The sequence below is a fragment of the Lolium perenne genome, chromosome 3 (genome assembly GCF_019359855.2).
Source record: "Lolium perenne isolate Kyuss_39 chromosome 3, Kyuss_2.0, whole genome shotgun sequence".
NCBI lineage: Eukaryota > Viridiplantae > Streptophyta > Magnoliopsida > Poales > Poaceae > Lolium > Lolium perenne.
Genome location: NC_067246.2, coordinates 90,985,707 through 91,003,104, shown reverse-complemented (window position 1 = coordinate 91,003,104; position 17,398 = coordinate 90,985,707). Strand labels below are relative to the sequence as shown.

Here is a 17,398-nt window from a genome sequence, read left to right as displayed (position 1 = left end):
TGCTTTTGCTGCTTTGGCCGCGCGCGCGTCCTACCCTTTCCATCTTTGCCCCTAAAACAAAGGAGATATTACCCACCACCTGCCACCATGTGACCGATCTTCCGACCCCGTTCCCCAATCTCCTGCTTGCTAGGGATTACAGAGCTTCCGCCGCCGCCTCCATGGTCGACAGCGACCTCCCGCACCGCCGCCTCCATGGTAACAGCTGCCTCCGCTCTCCTCTCCCTCCAACCAACCTCGAGCAGGAGCAGGACGACCAGCCGCCGAGCGACCTCAACCACGACGGTCGGCTGCCGAACGAGCTGGACCACGACGGCCGGCTCCCTTTCTCTTTTGACACTTTGGTTTCTTTCATCAATTAATTAGCTAGATAATATATTAATTTACGGCAATTTGAATATCTATATCTAAAACAATCTCTAATGACATTATTATACTTATTAAATATTTATAAATAGTCTCTCATATCTTTAGGGGTATATCAGGCATTTACCTTCATAGCCACAGTTTAAACAGCTACTTGCCAAATGGCTTTTACATCTTTCTCACATTACACAGCCACAACTGCTTTGCCACAGCTCACAGCCCACAGCTGCTTTCAGATAAGCCACAGCTCAACCAAACACACCCTAGATCATGGAGGAGAAGCATACACGTTTTCCTGGGATTTTAGGCTCTAGAGAAGTAGGACCTGACATATAATCATATACTATTTTTCTTCTTATATAAACTATTTTTACGTGCTAATTTGTGTAGGTTACCTCGATTAATAGCCAACCGATAAATCAGTTTATCGTCCAAATTCCAATTAATCGCTACTCCCAAACCGATCGAGTAGTCAAGGATTACCGATTTTCTTACTATTGGCTGAAACACCGTATCTGTATATGCTGATCCACTTATCGGTTTCCTTTTGCTAAGTGCTATTCTTGATGCAGAGGCAGCAGGTACAGCCCAGTTATCGAGTCAACCATCTACCAGACCAGGAGCCACTGAGCCAGGAGAGATCACAAACGGCGACGAGGCGGAACATACTCAAAAGACCGACGATTCCTCGCCGCTTGCCGGCGAGTTCACCTAGGATTCCGGCTCGTCCAGGCGGCCACCCAACCACCACTACAGGTGATACTACCACCCGGCACTATAGTACACCACCGCAGAAGTGAGGTGCTCGTGAAGTTCCGGAGTAACCAACCCAGTCGAGCGGCCGATCCTTGATCCTTATCGGAGGGAAGAGGAGTCGAGGAGAGAAGATGCGGCCGCGGCTGGTGCTCTTCGGTGCCTCCCTCACCGAGCAGTCCTTTGCCTCAGGCGGCTGGGGCGCCGCCCTCGCCGACCACTTCGCCCGCCAGGTACTCTCCGTTTGCGCCGCCGCTAGCTGCTGCGTATGCAAGATTGGAAGTGATGTCGGATTTCTGCTGATTATAGGCGGACGTGGTACTGCGCGGGTTCAGCGGGTACAACACGCGGTGGGCGCTGAAGGTGCTGGATAGGGCCATGGAGGGGGCGGCCGCCGGGGGCGCGGACCCCGCGGCCGTCACGGTGCTCTTGGGCTCCAACGACGCTAGCCTGCCGACCGGGCGGAGCCGCACCTGCACGTGCCGCTAGCGGAGTACCAGGACAACCTCCGCGCGATCTGCGCCCACTTCAAGGTTGGTGCTATACTGTCGTCCTGGAGCAGAGGATGCTGCTAAGACTACCCACAATGGGAGTATCATAGGTAGTATCATTCCGTTGGTAAATGCGAAAATCTTGATGTGGCGGTGCGATTAAGGATGAGGAGAGATGCTAGTATCATAGGTGACATCTTGTATCATAGCACATACTACTAAAAAAATTAATGTCAAGTAAATCTTGTACATATATTTGCATTGAGATTCTACAAAACAATTAATATATGGAGACTATGATACTACTATATGATACCATGCATTGTGGAGATAGTAACATGTACTAGTATCATACGCATGATACTTCTATATGATACTATGCATTATGACTAGTCTAAGGAAAAGCTGCCACAAGCAAGATCCGCAAAAGGAATCAGGCCTATTTCTCACTTTCCACACCTTGAGCTAATCTGCTCGCTTCTTCAATTACTCGTATGTGGTTGAGAACTTGAGATATCTATGTGGTTTGGTTTTGCAGAATAAGTGGCCCTCTGCTGCCATCATCTTCATCACCCCTCCACCAATCTACGAGGCCGCGAGGATCCGGTAACAATAACCCCCTCACCCTGCAGATATGTAATTTAGTTAGCTTTATTAATGGTCAGTGGTCAGGTCAACTAGATATCTCTATGCTGACCGACTTACTGATTTCCTTTTGCTAAATGACATTCTTGATGCAGGTCAGTAATTTACATGTATCATATTCAACATCATCAATTCATTCATTGTATCCCTGATAATTGGGATGAAGAAAACATGGGAAACTGCTGAAAACTGTTTTTGTTTTATACAGCGATTTGCGTCAAGCAAACCTGTTAATCTCAATCGGAATGTTTAAGAAATTGGGCTGAACTTACAAAATGTGTCGAGGGTGTGTATGGAGTTCCTTATATGTTGACTCAATTTTGATTCAAACTGATGCACATTTCAACACCTGTGGGAGTGTACTATTGGGCTCTTTGTATATCCACTTGTCCACTTACCACCTGGTGGCCTGTGATCTGACTGAAGATTCCTTTGAAGCAAACATTAGTAATTATGCCTTTTAGCAAAGCAGATTGGTGAGCAAGCCACACTTATGGCATATCTTTCCATGCAGGCACATATATGGGGATAATGATCCTTCAAGACAGCCTGAAAGAACAAATGAAGCTGCAGGCACTTATGCACAGGCATGCATAGCTGTTGCTAAAGAATTGGACCAGCCATTTGTAGACATCTGGACACAGATGCAGCAATTCCCTGATTGGCAGACATCTGCATTATGGTAGGAATTTTTTTTTTCCCGTGTGAGCAAAATTTGATCATGCAAATTTGTTCTAACTCTTAGAACTCTTATATATCTCCTAGGCTAACATAAAAAAGTTTAATAATTGGAAGTGGCTGCTGTAAGAGAAATCAACAGCTGGGAATTCTCAGACTATTACTCAGGATTTACACTGATTGCTCAAAATCTGGTCTGTGTCCAGTTACGTCTGGTTCTGGCTTCCGAAACACTGTTGGAGACTACCCAAAGAAATGGCTGGATATATAACACTTTTGAACTTTGTAGTATGATGTTGTTCTTGGTTATGCTTCACATTCTTATGAGGGCAGCAGAAAAAATGACGACCCAAGATAAGATTCAGTTGATAATTTGCATCACGAGTCGCCTCTCAACAATGATTACTGAGCCACATAAGTTTCACTTCATATTCTAAACCATGGCTCTGTTTTCTTTGCAATGACAGATAAAAAGCTGCATTTACAAATAGAGCAAAGTACATAATACCTCTTTTGTTCGTTTGTGAAAACTGCTGAAGATTTTTCCTATGCTTCTTGAGCACAGAAAATTTCGCCTCTCCCCAAAAAAGAAGATTCTGTAGGAGATCTCTCAGATACTATATAATCGATAAAAAACATTATGTTTGAATTCTCTCTTTCTGTTTTCTAATAGCCTTTAGCCTATATGCTTAAAATAGTTTGAAATTCTAAAAGGGCTATTTACTCTCTTTTCCCAGTCCTGTTCTTCATCCAGTGATTTTATAGTCGATTATCAATTGGCGAGTATGTAAGTAAAATATTTTATTCATCTTCACTCTTCATGCCCTGGCATTATAGGAATCGAGATTTTGATCGCAGAGTATCTTGCCAAAGCATTATGAATTATAGTGTATCTTCATGACCATAAGCAGCAGATAACCTTATTATATCATGCAGTGATGGACTTCATTTCACCCCGTTCGGAAACAAGATTTTGTTCGACGAGGTGCTCAAAACGCTGGAAAGTATTGGTTTCAGCAAACAGAGTCTCCGGTCGGATCTCCCTCTCTACCATGAAATTGACCCCAAGGACCCATTGAAAGCATTTGAAATTTGAACAAGGTATCTGCATCGCTTGATTATTCAGAAGGCGAGCTCTGCTTTGTTTGGACACTGGTGTGTTTGTCCTTATAACTGGGAAAACCTTATGCCATGTACTGGACTTGTTCAGTAGTTGTGGTTTATGTTCCATATATTCCGTAAGTAATGAGCATTTCTATGGTTTTCAAGCGGAAAAGACTGAAAATAAACGGCATTTTCTGTTTTTTTCCTGTACATTTCGTAAGGTGCATTGAAGCTCTGATTTCTGTTGCTGTTTCTCACAGTTTGTAGCTTCTGCTAAACCATGGATGGTCAAGCATGCTTTCGGCTTCTCATATGTGACGTGGCGTCCTATATTGATGTTATTCTAGCTGATTTTGTGCACGATTATTGCGGTACTACTGCAGGAATGCTGCAAGTATTTTCTGCAGGGGATGCAAAATGGAAGTGTTTCAGAAGAAATGAAAGTAAATCTATATTCGTGGAAGGTCGGCGACTCTGGCCTCTGGGTCCAAGGCCCATGGGAATACAAGCCTGTTGCGAGAAAGAGGATTGGTAGAGCTCGGTTGGGCTAGTTTGGCCTGGGCCTATTGGTCGACTTAATTAGTCAGTTTTAAGATAGCTACGAATTAGCGAGCTTCACGAGCAGATCATGAGGTTAGCTATCTCTAGTCCATTTATCGCGTTAATTAATGGTTAATAAGATGAATGGAGCTAAAAGCGTCGAGCAAACAGCTGCTCGTTAGAGCATCTCTGTCGGATACCTTATGTAAAAAACGAGAGTATAAGTCGCGCAAATTCTGCGCTCGCGTGGGTTGGCACCGATATTTTGTTTTATAGTTTTAGTTTACGGGATCTGATCGACGCTGGTGAACTCCAAACCAAAACCGTATACATCAAATTTTATAATATGATAACATCGAATGTGAAAATATGTTACATCATTTCACAACAATGTTTGCATCAAACATCCAAAATATGAGAAAAACATCGTCTTCACGCAATCATCGACCATCATGACAAAGAAGGAAGGCTCAAGTAAAACCATCGTCGCCGGTAACCGGCGACACCACCACTCTCCGTACCGGAAGCTTCAACACAGCCTCGTCATATCCCACCACTCTTTACTGAAGGAATCCATGGTGTTCGGATCCATCTTGATAGCATATTCTCCTCCCAACAATTTCTAGCATACCTTCTTCTCCTCAAGTGCTAGCCTCCTTTCTTCTTCGCAATCCCGACTTTCTTTACTTACAAAGTCTTGAGTGTCATGCTTTCCTTTGACCTCATGAACTCATCGATCTTGAAAGCCAAGTTTGATGCTTCGGCATCAAACTTGATCTTCTACTTGGCCTTCTTGTTTCCATCCGGCTTTCCCTTGTTGGCTCCTTCCTCGTCACTTGCATCATCCAAACATAGCATAGCTCATTTCTTTGGTGGTGCTTCTTGCTCCCTCAATTTTCACTTGTCAAGATGCGCGGGCAACTTTCAACAATGTTGTAGCGTGAATGGTCTTCCTCTGGAGGCCTCCATTGCTTTGTACCTCTCCATCGCAATTGTTTCCTACATTCGCAAAAGAAAATGCAGCATAAATGCATATGTCTTGCAACACAATCACGCAAAATCCAATGCACTCACATAGTCACCGATAGAGACGCCACTCAGAGGTGCGTTCCTAACTTGCTCCATTGCTCCACTCCACCATCTACAACAAACCTTGATCACGTCCTACCAACCTTGTAGTGATCGATAGGAGCGATAGACCGGTGTTGTAGCATGAGGCATGAGGTGAGAGAAATTATGTTTGATCCGCTGCCAATACCGCTTCCCGTTTTGGTCAGTGTCATGCACCTCATCGATGGACACTTGCGATCATAACCACACCAAGTAAGCGTCTTCGATTTCTATGTAATTCACGACTCTCTTGTTCTTCCCCTTCGCCGCGTCGAAGACCTCCTAATAAATCTCCTCCAATGCGTCTTGACCATAAGCAACATCAACCTCAACCTCTTCGCCATCATCCTACCCGTCCACCTCATACGCATCAAGCGGCGACTCGGTAATGCTCACCTTGGCCTCGTTTAGCATATCCATGAATGAGTTCGGAACATCGTTCGCATTGTACCTCAGAGGCATTTCGACGAACACGTTGGCGGGATGTCGTTGTCCTGCGATGCGCCAATCTCGGCCACCGGTGGAGCGGATGGAGGAAGGCCGCTTCGCTTCACGGTCTGCTTCATATTCATGTATTGCCCCCCCTCTTTGGCCGAGCTCGCGGAACGACCATCGTTGCAGCCTTGGCCGGGGTTGCAACAACGACGGCGGTTAGGGAAACACCAGGGAAGACAACGTGGGTGCCCGTGTGCTTCCTTTTCTTGAGGACAGAAGCGGCATCAGCCGAGGAACCCGCGCGTAATGTCGGAGCACATGGAGGTGGCGGTTGAGGCCGTGCGACCACGTTGGCGGCCGGCGGGAGCTCGAAGAGGTCCATGACGTTGAATCCGGTAAGAGGCGGCGGCGGAGAGGAGGTTGGGAGGCAGATCGACGGCGGCGATGACGCGGAAGCGGGAAATTAGGGGCTGAAACTTTTGTCTCGCCAAATCGAGAGGGAGAGTGCGGGTCGCATTCATTTTTTCTGCGAAGACGGAGTGTGTACCGTTCGGGAGAGGAAATTTGGAGAGCCCCTTACTCTTTTCCTAGATCGTCGTCTTTTACGAAATTTGATCGGCGAACGAAATCGAACATAAGCCATAAAGAACATAAACCGTAAAGTAGCTATTATTTTGCGAAAATACGTAGTGAAACCTAGTTTCATAGGAACATGTTGTACTGTAGCGGCTAAAAAAATCGTATTTCTAGAGCTTCAAAAATTCCAAACAAAAATTTTGCGCGTAGAGGACGCACGTATGTATGTGAGTGAGTGTCATTTTTCATACTCGAATTTAACAGTATGTAGCTTAGGAAAAAAAATGATAAGTTTCAGATGAATAGTATGATAAAAACTCACCCGCACAATATTTTTCGAATTTAGTGGTCGGATAACTTTGTGACTTACTGCTGAACTAAGTTTAATCAGGTTCCGCAGTTTCCAAAAGATCGCTTACGTTATTTTGCAGTTTTCTCGAGTTTACGGATCTGTCTTAAGCTTGTCAAGCTTTGAAGCTTTGTGTCTAGTAAGATTGATAGTCTTTTGGTCCCCATTTCTTAATCAAGCAGCTTCAGATGCTCTTCTAGACGTTTCTTTTGTGACACCACGTCCATGGATGATGGCCATCGACATCGATGTATGCACCATCATTCTATTTGGGAAAAAGTTCAAAACAAACCTTGAACTCATGGGCAAAAGCTAAATGGAACCCTCAACTTCAAATCCCTGAAATTGGCACTCTGAACTTGTTGATCCCAGTCTATTTTAAACCCTGGATCTGTTTGGCAAACCAGGAAGTTACAATCCCGACCGGGATTACACGCTACCTCCAATGACAGTGGGATCAACATGTCATATTCATCAACAAAAAATTGTCAATATCAAAAAATCATATTGGTTAACATCCTCCTCCCGTCCGTCTCCCTCATGTCCGGCACAGTCTAGCACCGCTCCCCCACCCCTTCGCCGGCAGGTCCTGTACGCCGCCGCCCGTATCCCCCACCTCGGCCCTCCTTCCCTCCACTAGGCCCACCTCGCACCACCCTCAGTTCGACCGCCACTCTCCCGTGTTAGATCGACGCTGCACAGAGATGGACCATCGTGGTTGTCGGCCATGGAACTGGGGTGTGTGGCGCGAGATGCTGGTGCGAAGGAGCGGACGACAGGAGACCGACTGGAGTAGAGTGGGGAGAGTTCGCTAGGAAAGTTTCGTCTCCGTGCAGCCGCTGCATCGGCTGCGCGCGTGCGACAATGCGGGGAAGGGCCTCGCCAACAGATGCTGCCGTCGAGACGCAAGGGAGATAGGGTCGAGCACCTAGCGGCTGAGGGCGAGCTTCGCCGCGCCCACCACGACATGATTGGACGGCACGTGTGCAATGGATGGTGGATGGGGATTGGGGTTATGGGGATGAAGATGAATATGACAGTGGGCCACATATGTAAGTGTGAGTAGCTAATTATCTAGGCTAATATGATTTTTTAGTTTTTTGGTTTTACTTGCCACGTCAGCAAAATTCCGACTCAAACAGATCTAGGGTTTAAAATAGATCGGGATCGACAAGTTCAGAGTGCCAATTTCAGGGATTAGGAGTTGAGGGTTTGATTTAGCTTTTGCCTATGAGTTCAAGGTTTGTTTTGGACTTTTTCCTTCTATTTGTGTCGACCAGAGGTCCAGAGTACATCGCTACTATGTCGACACGGCGAGATACACAAGCTCACGAACTAGTAGTCATGTAGCTCGGGTTACATTTGGACTTTCCGAACAAAGAACTTGAAAACGATCACCAGTTCCAACATGGACGACAGACATCACTTCTGGGAAGCCATGCGGGGAGTGTGGCCTCTGAAGGCCATCGACGCCATTCCCTGCACACTTCACGCTCTGGATCAAGCCCCCGAACAGGAGACGATGATGATGCTCATGACATGGTGGCGAATATGGCACATACGGAATGAGGTGGTCCATCAGAAGCCAGCACCACCACTGGAGGCCTCAAGGAGATTCCTGTGCAGCTACGTGGACTCGTTGCTAATGATCAAACACAACCACGGAGCGGACCCAACTAAAGGAAAGTCGACGATCACCTATGATCATATGCAACCGAAGCGGAACAAACATGTTAGAAGTGAGAAGCCAAGCAAGGAGGTGAAGAAATGGTCCAAACCTAGGTTGGGTCAAGCTCAATGTAGATAGATCCTGGATTCAAGAAGGGCATAAAGGAGGTACCGGCATGATCCTACGAGATGAGGAAGTCAGCATCCTTGCCGCTGCTTGTAGGCATCTGAGGATATGCGCTAGCCCTCTGGAAGCCGAGGCACAAGAATGCCTTGATGGTTTAGCACGGCTGTTGAAGTGGACGGACAAATCGGTAATCCTAGAGAGTGACGGTCAGGAGTTGGTATCTATGCTCAAAGACGCTGCCATCAATAGATCACCGGTTGCAGGTCTAGTTAATGTGTTGAAACGATGGTGTGAGGAGAAGAAGGTTGGATGTGTTCAGCACGTCAATAGAGATCTAAATTTAGTTAGCCACATCTTAGCTAGGATTGGATGCACGTTGGAATGCACCAAAGTCTGGATCCGCGAAGGACCAAACTCCTTTGTCTTGATTAACATATTTCCATTTGCTGGGTTTAATGCATGTGACGTGCAATAACAACACTGCTACTGAGCTTCTCCACCTATGGATGCAAGGTAACCATATTGGGCCTAAAGTATGCAACCAAACACAAAGATTGGCACCCGCCAGCCAAGAAAATGGAAAAAGCAAACATCCAAAATCTTTGGGGGCAACCAACTAATTACAAATCATAGCCGGGAGTTATTCTGATACCCTTTTAAGAAATTGTAACTCAACTTTATGGACCAAGGGAAGAGACCAAGGTATGGAACTAATTGTTATTGGAATGGCTAAACCAAATGAATTTGGATTTCCAAGTGGAGGTTTTTAGCTTAACTTTATACTATCCCTTTAGAGAATCTCTAACACACCAAACCCAAATCCCAAATACACGTATGGAGGCCACCCCAAAGAAGATTTACAGATTGAAAAACAATCGCACAGATCAGAAGCTGCAAACCAAACTGCATAATTTAAAACAAACTTTTGCGCCAGATTGTTCAGAAAGGAGATGAACATCGGACCTAGTGCTCCGCTTTCTACGTTAATGGCACCGCAGCGGCCATTGATAACCAAAATATAGCTCACTGGAGTCGGAGAGCTTCGTGTCGCGACGGCGGAGCAAGCTGCAGCTGACTCGGTGTTGTCGAGCTCGATGTAGCAGGCGTCCTACGCCACCTGCTCGCGAAGCCATTCCGCCTTCTTGTCGGCGTCGCGACGGGTCTAGTCCTCCACCAGCTTCGTGACAGTGCCCAGGACCAAGTCAGGGACGAAATCGCCGGCCATCAGCGCGGGGCAACGTGCTCGAGCTTGGCGGCAAGCATCGGAATGTCTTCGTCCTACGCGTAGTCGCCCGGGTCAAATCGCGACACCGTGGGCGATGCGCTCAAGCTCGACGCCTCGTTGAAGCTGAGGGCTGCATGTTGTGGATGTAACCACGGTTGGTACTACAGGGTGTAGCACTTCACTGACGCGGGGCAAGGGAGACGTAGCCATCTGCATATCGAGGTACACAGGGACACGGGTTTTACCCAGGTTCAGCCTCTTCGGAGGAGTACAAGGCCTACGTCCTGCTAGATTGTATTGCTTTGATAATGTTTACAATGGGGGGTCTCAGTCGGCGTGGCGACATGACGACGGATCGGTGGAGCGCGACGTCGAGCCACGGGAGCTCGAGGGCTGCATGTTGTGGATGTAACCACGGTTGGTACTACAGGGTGTAGCACTTCACTGACGCGGGGCAAGGGAGACGTAGCCATCTGCATATCGAGGTACACAGGGACACGGGTTTTACCCAGGTTCAGCCTCTTCGGAGGAGTAAAAGGCCTACGTCCTGCTAGATTGTATTGCTTTGATAATGTTTACAATGGGGGGTCTCAGTCGGCGTGGCGACTAAGAGCTATGGAGTTGAGATCGGATCCCTTCTTGGGTTTAGGCCGGGGATTTATATGGGCACCCCCGATCTAGGGTTATATGGAGATAAGATCGAGTATAACTGATCGCTATAAGGCCGGGATCCTTTGTCCCGCACCCAAGTCTTCAATCGTCTTTAGTCGCATGGGCTTATGGGCCAGTCGCCTGTCTTAAGGGTATAAGCCTAGTCGCCCAAGGTTTAAGACCAGTCACCCGAGCGACTGGACCCTCCTGGCTTTTCTTCCTTCCGGCGAGTGAGCCCAATGGAGGACCCCCTTGGGCACATCCCCATCACTGTATATCCCGGTAGAAACGCGATTCGCACCACTTGAATGAGCGCGGTGGCTTGCAGCCCCTGCCGGAGGTAGCGGTAGGAGCCACGAATGCGTGCGGCGGCGGAGGCCCGATGCTGCCGCTCGTGCTCCTCAGCGGCGGACAGCTCGCGGACGCGGGAGGAAAGGGATTTGGTGCCACCCACTCTCCCTCCGTTGCGGCCTCCTCGACCTCCGCCGGACACCATGGCGTTGGCTCGCGCGGGAGGAAGGGGATCTGCCTGATTGCTCACCGGAGTCTCGAATGCGCGCGGCGGATTTCTCGTCGGCAGGAGCGGAAGCAGCGGCGGGGTGGATGGGGTTTCACCCGCACGAGATCTCCAAATGGGATATATAACAGCCGAAACCAATTTTGGGCTGCGACCTGAAAATAAATTCAAGCTAGACCACCGATGCGGTGTCTAACCTGTCTAAAAAAACAGCGAAAATCCGAATATCGGCTCAAATTGTTACATGGGCCGATATGGGGCGTCTCACCCGAATAGAAATGCAGGTCTGCGTTCCGGTCAAAAAAAAAAAGAAATGCAGGTCTGCGACCTCCAGCTGGTGACTGGTCATGTCAATAATAATAAAAAAAGACTCCGGCTCCTGCACGACACGTACTAGCACAGGGCAGAAGTGAGTTGCTCGTGAAGTTGCCGTGATCTCATCTCCGAGGTAACCAGCCAACTCCAGCGGCCGATCCGTGGTCGAGGTGCGGGAGAGAAGATGCGGCCGCGGCTGGTGCTCTTCGGCGACTCCATCACCGAGCAGTCCTTCGCCACCGGCGGCTGGGGCGCCGCCCTCGCCGACCACTTCGCCCGCCAGGCACTCTCCGTTTGCGCCGCCGCTAACTGCTGCGTATAGAACTATAGAAGTGACATCGGATTTTGTGCTGGTTAGGCGGATGTGGTGCTGCGCGGGCTCAGCGGGTACAACACGCGATGGGCGCTGAAGGTGCTGGACAGGGCCATGGAGGGGGCTGCCGCCGGGGGCGCGGACCCGGAGGCCGTCACGGTCTTCTTCGGCGCCAACGACGCCAACCTGCCCGACCGGTCACAGGGGCACCAGCATGTGCCGCTGGCGGAGTACCAGGACAACCTCCGCGCGATCTGCGCCCACTTCAAGGTTGCTGCCATACTGTCGTCCTGGAGCTAATCTGCTCAGTTCTTCAGTTACTCGTATGTGGTTTGGTTTTGCAGAATAAGTGGCCCTCTGCTGCTACCATACTCATCACCCCTCCACCAATCTACGAGCCCGCGAGGATCCGGTAACAAGGCCCCTCACCTTGCAGATATATCTACTTTGCTTTGCTGTATTTATGGTGAATGGTCCGATGTCAGTTCAACGTAATAGGTCCACTAGATACCTTATTGGTTTCCTTTAGCAAAATGGCCATTCTTGATGCAGGTCAGTAATGTATTACTGGCATGTATCTTTAGAACAATATATTTAACATCATAAATTCATTCATTGTATCCCTGATAATTGTGATGAATAAAACAGAGGAAACTGCCGAAAATTGTTTTTGTTTTACACAGTGAATTGTGTCAAGCAAACCTGTCAATCTCAATCGGAATGTTAAGAAATTGGGCTGAACTTACAAAATGTATCGAGTGTGTGTATGGAGTTCCTTATGTGTTGACTCAAAATGATGCACATTTTAACACCTGTGGGAGTGTACTATATAGGGCTCTATGTATATCCACTTGTCCACTTGCCACTTGGTGGCCTGTGATCTGGCTGAAGATTCCTTTGAAGCAAATATTAGAAATCATCCCTCAATTTTTTATATAGAAATTATGGCTTTCAGCAAAGCAGATTCGTGAGCAAGCCACAATTCCATATCTTTCCATGCAGACACATATATGGAGATAATGATCCTTCAAGACAGCCTGAAAGAACAAATGAAGCTGCTGGCACTTATGCACAGGCATGCATAGCTGTTGCTAAAGAACTGGATCATCCAGTTATAGACATCTGGACGCGGATGCAGCAATTTCCTGATTGGCAGACATCTGCATTATGGTATGAATCTTTTTTCCCTGTGTGGGCCACATTCAATCATGCAAATTTGTTGTAACTTTTAGAACTCTTATACTTCCTGGACTAACATAAAAAAATCTTAATAATTTGAAGTGGCTGCTGTAAGAGAAATCAACAGGTGCAATTCTCAGACAAACAATTACTCAGGATTTACACTAATTGCTAAAAATCTGGTCTGTGTCCAGTTAGTTTTATGCCTGGTTCTGGCTTCGGAAATACTGTTGGAGACTACCCAAAGAAAAGGCTGGATATAGATATTCGAGCTGGATGTCTCCTTATGTACTGTTGCTCAAAACTATAGTTGAAAAACTACCATTAAAAACTATCCGAAGAAAAGTCGTAGTAAGATAAAGGATCGGAATCATGTGAATTTAATGCAGACAATCAGTAATGCCATTAAACTTTGTAATGTTATGTTGTTCTTGGTTATACATGGCATTCTCAGTAAAATGAAGAATCACAGTTATGAGAATCCGATGGAGTCAACCTGTAGTGCTTTTAAGCTTTGCAGTGTAATGTTGTTGTTGGTTATGTTGGCATTCTTATGCCGTAAAAGAAAACTGGTAACCCGCATCTGACAACCCAATCTGAGAATCAGTTGATAATTTGCATCAAGTGTCACCTGTCTCACTGTGAAAACAATGATTACTGAGCCACATAAATTTCACTTGATATTCTACAATGCGACTAATTTTTAACATTTGCAATTTCCAATAAAGACCTGCATTTACAAATAGAGCAAAGTATATACTACAGTTTCACTTAATATTCTACACCGTGACTCAGTTTTCTAACATTTGAAATTTCCGATAAAAACCTGCATTTACAAATAAAGCAAAGTATATACTACCCTTTTGTCCTATGTTGAAAGTTGAAGGTTTTTCTTTTCTTCTTGAACACACAGAAAATTTCGACTCCCCCAAAAGGGAAGAATCGGTATTAGATGTTCCCAGTTTGTTCTTCATCCAGTGATTTGATAGTCGATCATCAATTGGCTTATACATAATATGGCGCTCTTGATGTCCTGGTGTTTTTTCTAGTCGAGGATTTAATTACAGAGTATTTTGCCAAAGCATTGCACTGTATCATGGTGTATCTTCCTGACCATAAGCAGCAGATAACCTAGCTTATTATTACATCATGCAGTGACGGACTTCATTTCACCCCGTTTGGAAACAAGATTCTGTTCGACGAGGTCCTCAAGACCCTGGGAAGCATTGGCTTGAGCCAGCAGAGTCTCCGGTCGGACCTCCCTCTCTACCATGAAATCGACCCCAAGGACCCGTTGAAAGCATTTGAAATTTGAACAAGGTATATGCATGGCATGATTATTCAGAAAGATTGCTTGGTTTGAACACTGGGACACCTTATGCCATGTGCGGGACTTGTTTAGAAGAAGTGGTTTATGTTCCATGTATTCCGTAAGAAATGATTATGTCATTCTAGGTTTGCAAGCGAAAAAGACAGTGAAAATAAACAGCAGTTTCTGTTTTTTCCTGTACATTTCGTAAGGTGCAGTGAAGCTCTGATTTCTGTCGCGTTTCTCACCCTTGTAGCTGCTGCTAAACCATGTATGTTCAGGCATGTTCCCGATTCTCATATATGATGCGGCGTGATTTTTTCTTTTATTCCAGCCGAGTTTGTGCACGACATTGACAGTACTATATTGCACAAATGCTACAAGTGTATCAACATTTTTTTAGGGGATGCGACATGCAAGGGCTCGTTTGGTAGCTGCAGCCCCCTTGGCTCGCATGTGGGAGCAAATTTCGGCCCGTTTGGATGCCTGGACCGAGTTGCGTTGTCGCATTAACCGGTTCTCAAAGCACCCCCGGGATAGGCCTGGAGGAACGCCCGGAATGGCAGTTTCTCCGGGGCCAGGCTGTTGCGGCCACAAGCCTGCACACGTGGAGAAGGGAGGCGGAGACGCCGCGTCCGTTCGGGAACACGCGCCATAATTAGCCTTACCGCTCCCCTCTCCTTCCTCTCACTCGCGACAGCAGTCTCACCTCCCCCAAACTGTCACATCACCCGGCGGTTCCCCTCCCGCGGACCAATCCGCCGCACCGACTTGCGACGAGCACCGCTACCGGAGGAGGAGACGCCGGCGACCAGGACCTCGACATCGGCCGCAATCTGCTCCGCAGTCCTCATCGGCATCTCGTCTTCGCCCGCGACCTCGAGCTCGTCCTCGGCCGCAAGAATGGCGGTAAGTCCCTCTCTTTCTCACCTTCGTACTCATTCTGTTCAAACATGCCATTTTCGGGCATTTCTGACGACATGCACATTAGATCTGCTAGGGTTTCCGTTAGGGTAGCGGTCGGACTGACGTTTTGCAAGGTATTCGTCCCCATTTCTTGCAGTTCTTATCCAGTTCTTGCATTTCACGATCTCGATTTTCTTAGATCTGTTACTATAGTGTCAGATTGCGGTAGATCCTTCCTAGACCGGCCTTTGGATTGCTGAAACTGACAGATCTTACTGTGCATAGAGGCGAAGGTTTTTTGTGTTCGGGTTTACCATGTTGTCATTGTTGTGCGATAAGTTGAGCTGAGTCGCGCTAGTTTGTTCAGACGCAAGAGGAGTGGGAGGACTTGAAGAACAAAGTTGCAATGCTCAAGAATATGCAGAGAACACAAACACAAGTGATGAGGGCTAAGAAACAGGAATGAGAGGCAGAAAAACAGGCTTTGGAGGCTGAGAAGAGAAAGCTAGAGTATGACATATACGATCTGGTTCAAGTGAACTTTGCAATCAAGGACAAGCTCAAGAGGATTAGGGCTACTTGTGAGGAGTGATGAATGTGATGTAGACGTACTGTATGAGAATTTGTAATGTGGTCTAAGTACAATTTGTAATGTACCCTAAGTACCACTCGTAATGTACTCAATTTGAAGTGCCAATTGTGTTGTTTCTTGATTGAACCAGGCCAATGATTATACCCTGTGATCATAGTATGAGGAGATGATTGATCAGAACCTATGGCATGACTTAACAAGACCAAGCCATTGGTTCTGTTCAAACATCTCCTACATATGTCCTCATTGTATGAGGCCTCTGATACTCTGCTTTGCATGTTTCCGCTTCTTCAGTTCTGCATTGGCCAATGATTCAACTATGGCACAATGATGACCCACAAGTATAGGGGGTGTATCGTAGTACTTTCGATAAATAAGAGTGTCGAACCCAACGAGGAGCAGAAGGTGTTGACAAGCAGTTTCGATGAAGGATTCACTGTAAATGCTCACAGACAAGTATTCAGGGGGTTTTGATATAGCAGATGAATAAAGTACGAATAAGTAAAATGCGAGAGAAATAATTGCAGCGAGTGGCCCAATCCTTTTTAGCACAAAGGACAAGCCGGTTTGTTTACTTATAATGACCAAACGTTCTTGAGGACACACGGGAATTTAGTCTAGTGCTTTCAATTCATACAGCAAATTAATCTTCATTGTTTTGATAAGTGTTGTGTGGGTGAACCTATGCTAATGCACCGCCTTTCCTAGGACTAATACATACTTGTGATTATACCCCTTGCAAGCATCCGCAAATACAAGAAAGTAATTAAGATAAATCTAACCACAGCCTTAAACTCTGAGATCCTGCTATCCCTCCTGCATCGATATACCAACGGGGGTTTAGGTTTCTGTCACTCCGGCAACCCCGCAATTGGCAAACGAGTACAAGATGTATTCCCCTAGGCCCATAAAGGTGAAGTATCATGTAGTCGACGTTCACATGACACCACTAGAAGAATAACACCACAACTTAAATATCATAACATTGAATATTACTCAACCATAATTCACTACTAACATTTAGACTTCACCCATGTCCTCAAGAACTAAACGAACTACTCACGAGACATCATATGGAACATGATCAGATGTGATATGATGATGAATAACAATCTGAACATAAACTTTGGTTCAATGGTTTCACTCAATAGCATCAATAACAAGTAGAAATCAACACCGGGAGAGTTTCCCCTATCAAACAATCAAGATCAAACCCTAATTGTTACAGCGGTGACGAGGTGCAGCGGTGGAGATGGTGATGATGATGGCGATGATGATGGTGATGATGATGAAGATGATGTCCAGCTCGATGACGGTGACGATGGCGTCGATTTCCCCCTCCGGGAGGGAATTTCCCCGGCGGATTCCTGCCCGCCGGAAAGCTCTTTTCTCTCTGGTGTTTTCCGCCCCGCAGAGGCGGCTGTGACTCTTCGCGACTATCCTCTGGGGCTTAGGTTTTCGGGGCGAAGAAGTACGCGAAGGAGAGGAGGCCAGAGGGGGTCGTGGGCCCCCTCCTCACAAGGCGGCGCGGCCAGGGCAGGGCCCGCGC

At 46.8% G+C, this 17,398-nt stretch overlaps 1 protein-coding gene and 1 pseudogene across 1 annotated transcript; both read left to right on the top strand.

Annotated features, from left to right (window-relative positions):
- Positions 1-939: 939 nt before the first annotated feature.
- LOC127341947 (GDSL esterase/lipase At5g45920-like) lies at positions 940-4,350 on the top strand (annotated as a pseudogene).
- A 7,250-nt stretch (positions 4,351-11,600) lies between these two features.
- Positions 11,601-14,679, top strand: LOC127341945 (GDSL esterase/lipase At5g45920). The gene is made up of 5 exons (XM_051367885.2): positions 11,601-11,833; positions 11,909-12,133; positions 12,208-12,275; positions 12,866-13,033; positions 14,198-14,679. Exons 1-5 carry the CDS (start codon positions 11,735-11,737, stop codon positions 14,355-14,357), a joined length of 720 nt encoding a protein of 239 aa, XP_051223845.1. The 5' UTR covers positions 11,601-11,734; the 3' UTR covers positions 14,358-14,679.
- The last annotated feature ends 2,719 nt before the right edge of the window (positions 14,680-17,398 follow it).

Excerpts from the sequence above, each read along its gene's own strand:
- LOC127341945 (XM_051367885.2), top strand. The coding sequence starts at position 11,735 with ATGCGGCCGCGGCTGGTGCTCTTCGGCGACTCCATCACCGAGCAGTCC. Across the intron at positions 12,276-12,865 it reads TACGAGCCCGCGAGGATCCG|ACACATATATGGAGATAATG; the intron begins GTAACAAGGCCC and ends CTTTCCATGCAG. Across the intron at positions 13,034-14,197 it reads TGGCAGACATCTGCATTATG|TGACGGACTTCATTTCACCC; the intron begins GTATGAATCTTT and ends TACATCATGCAG.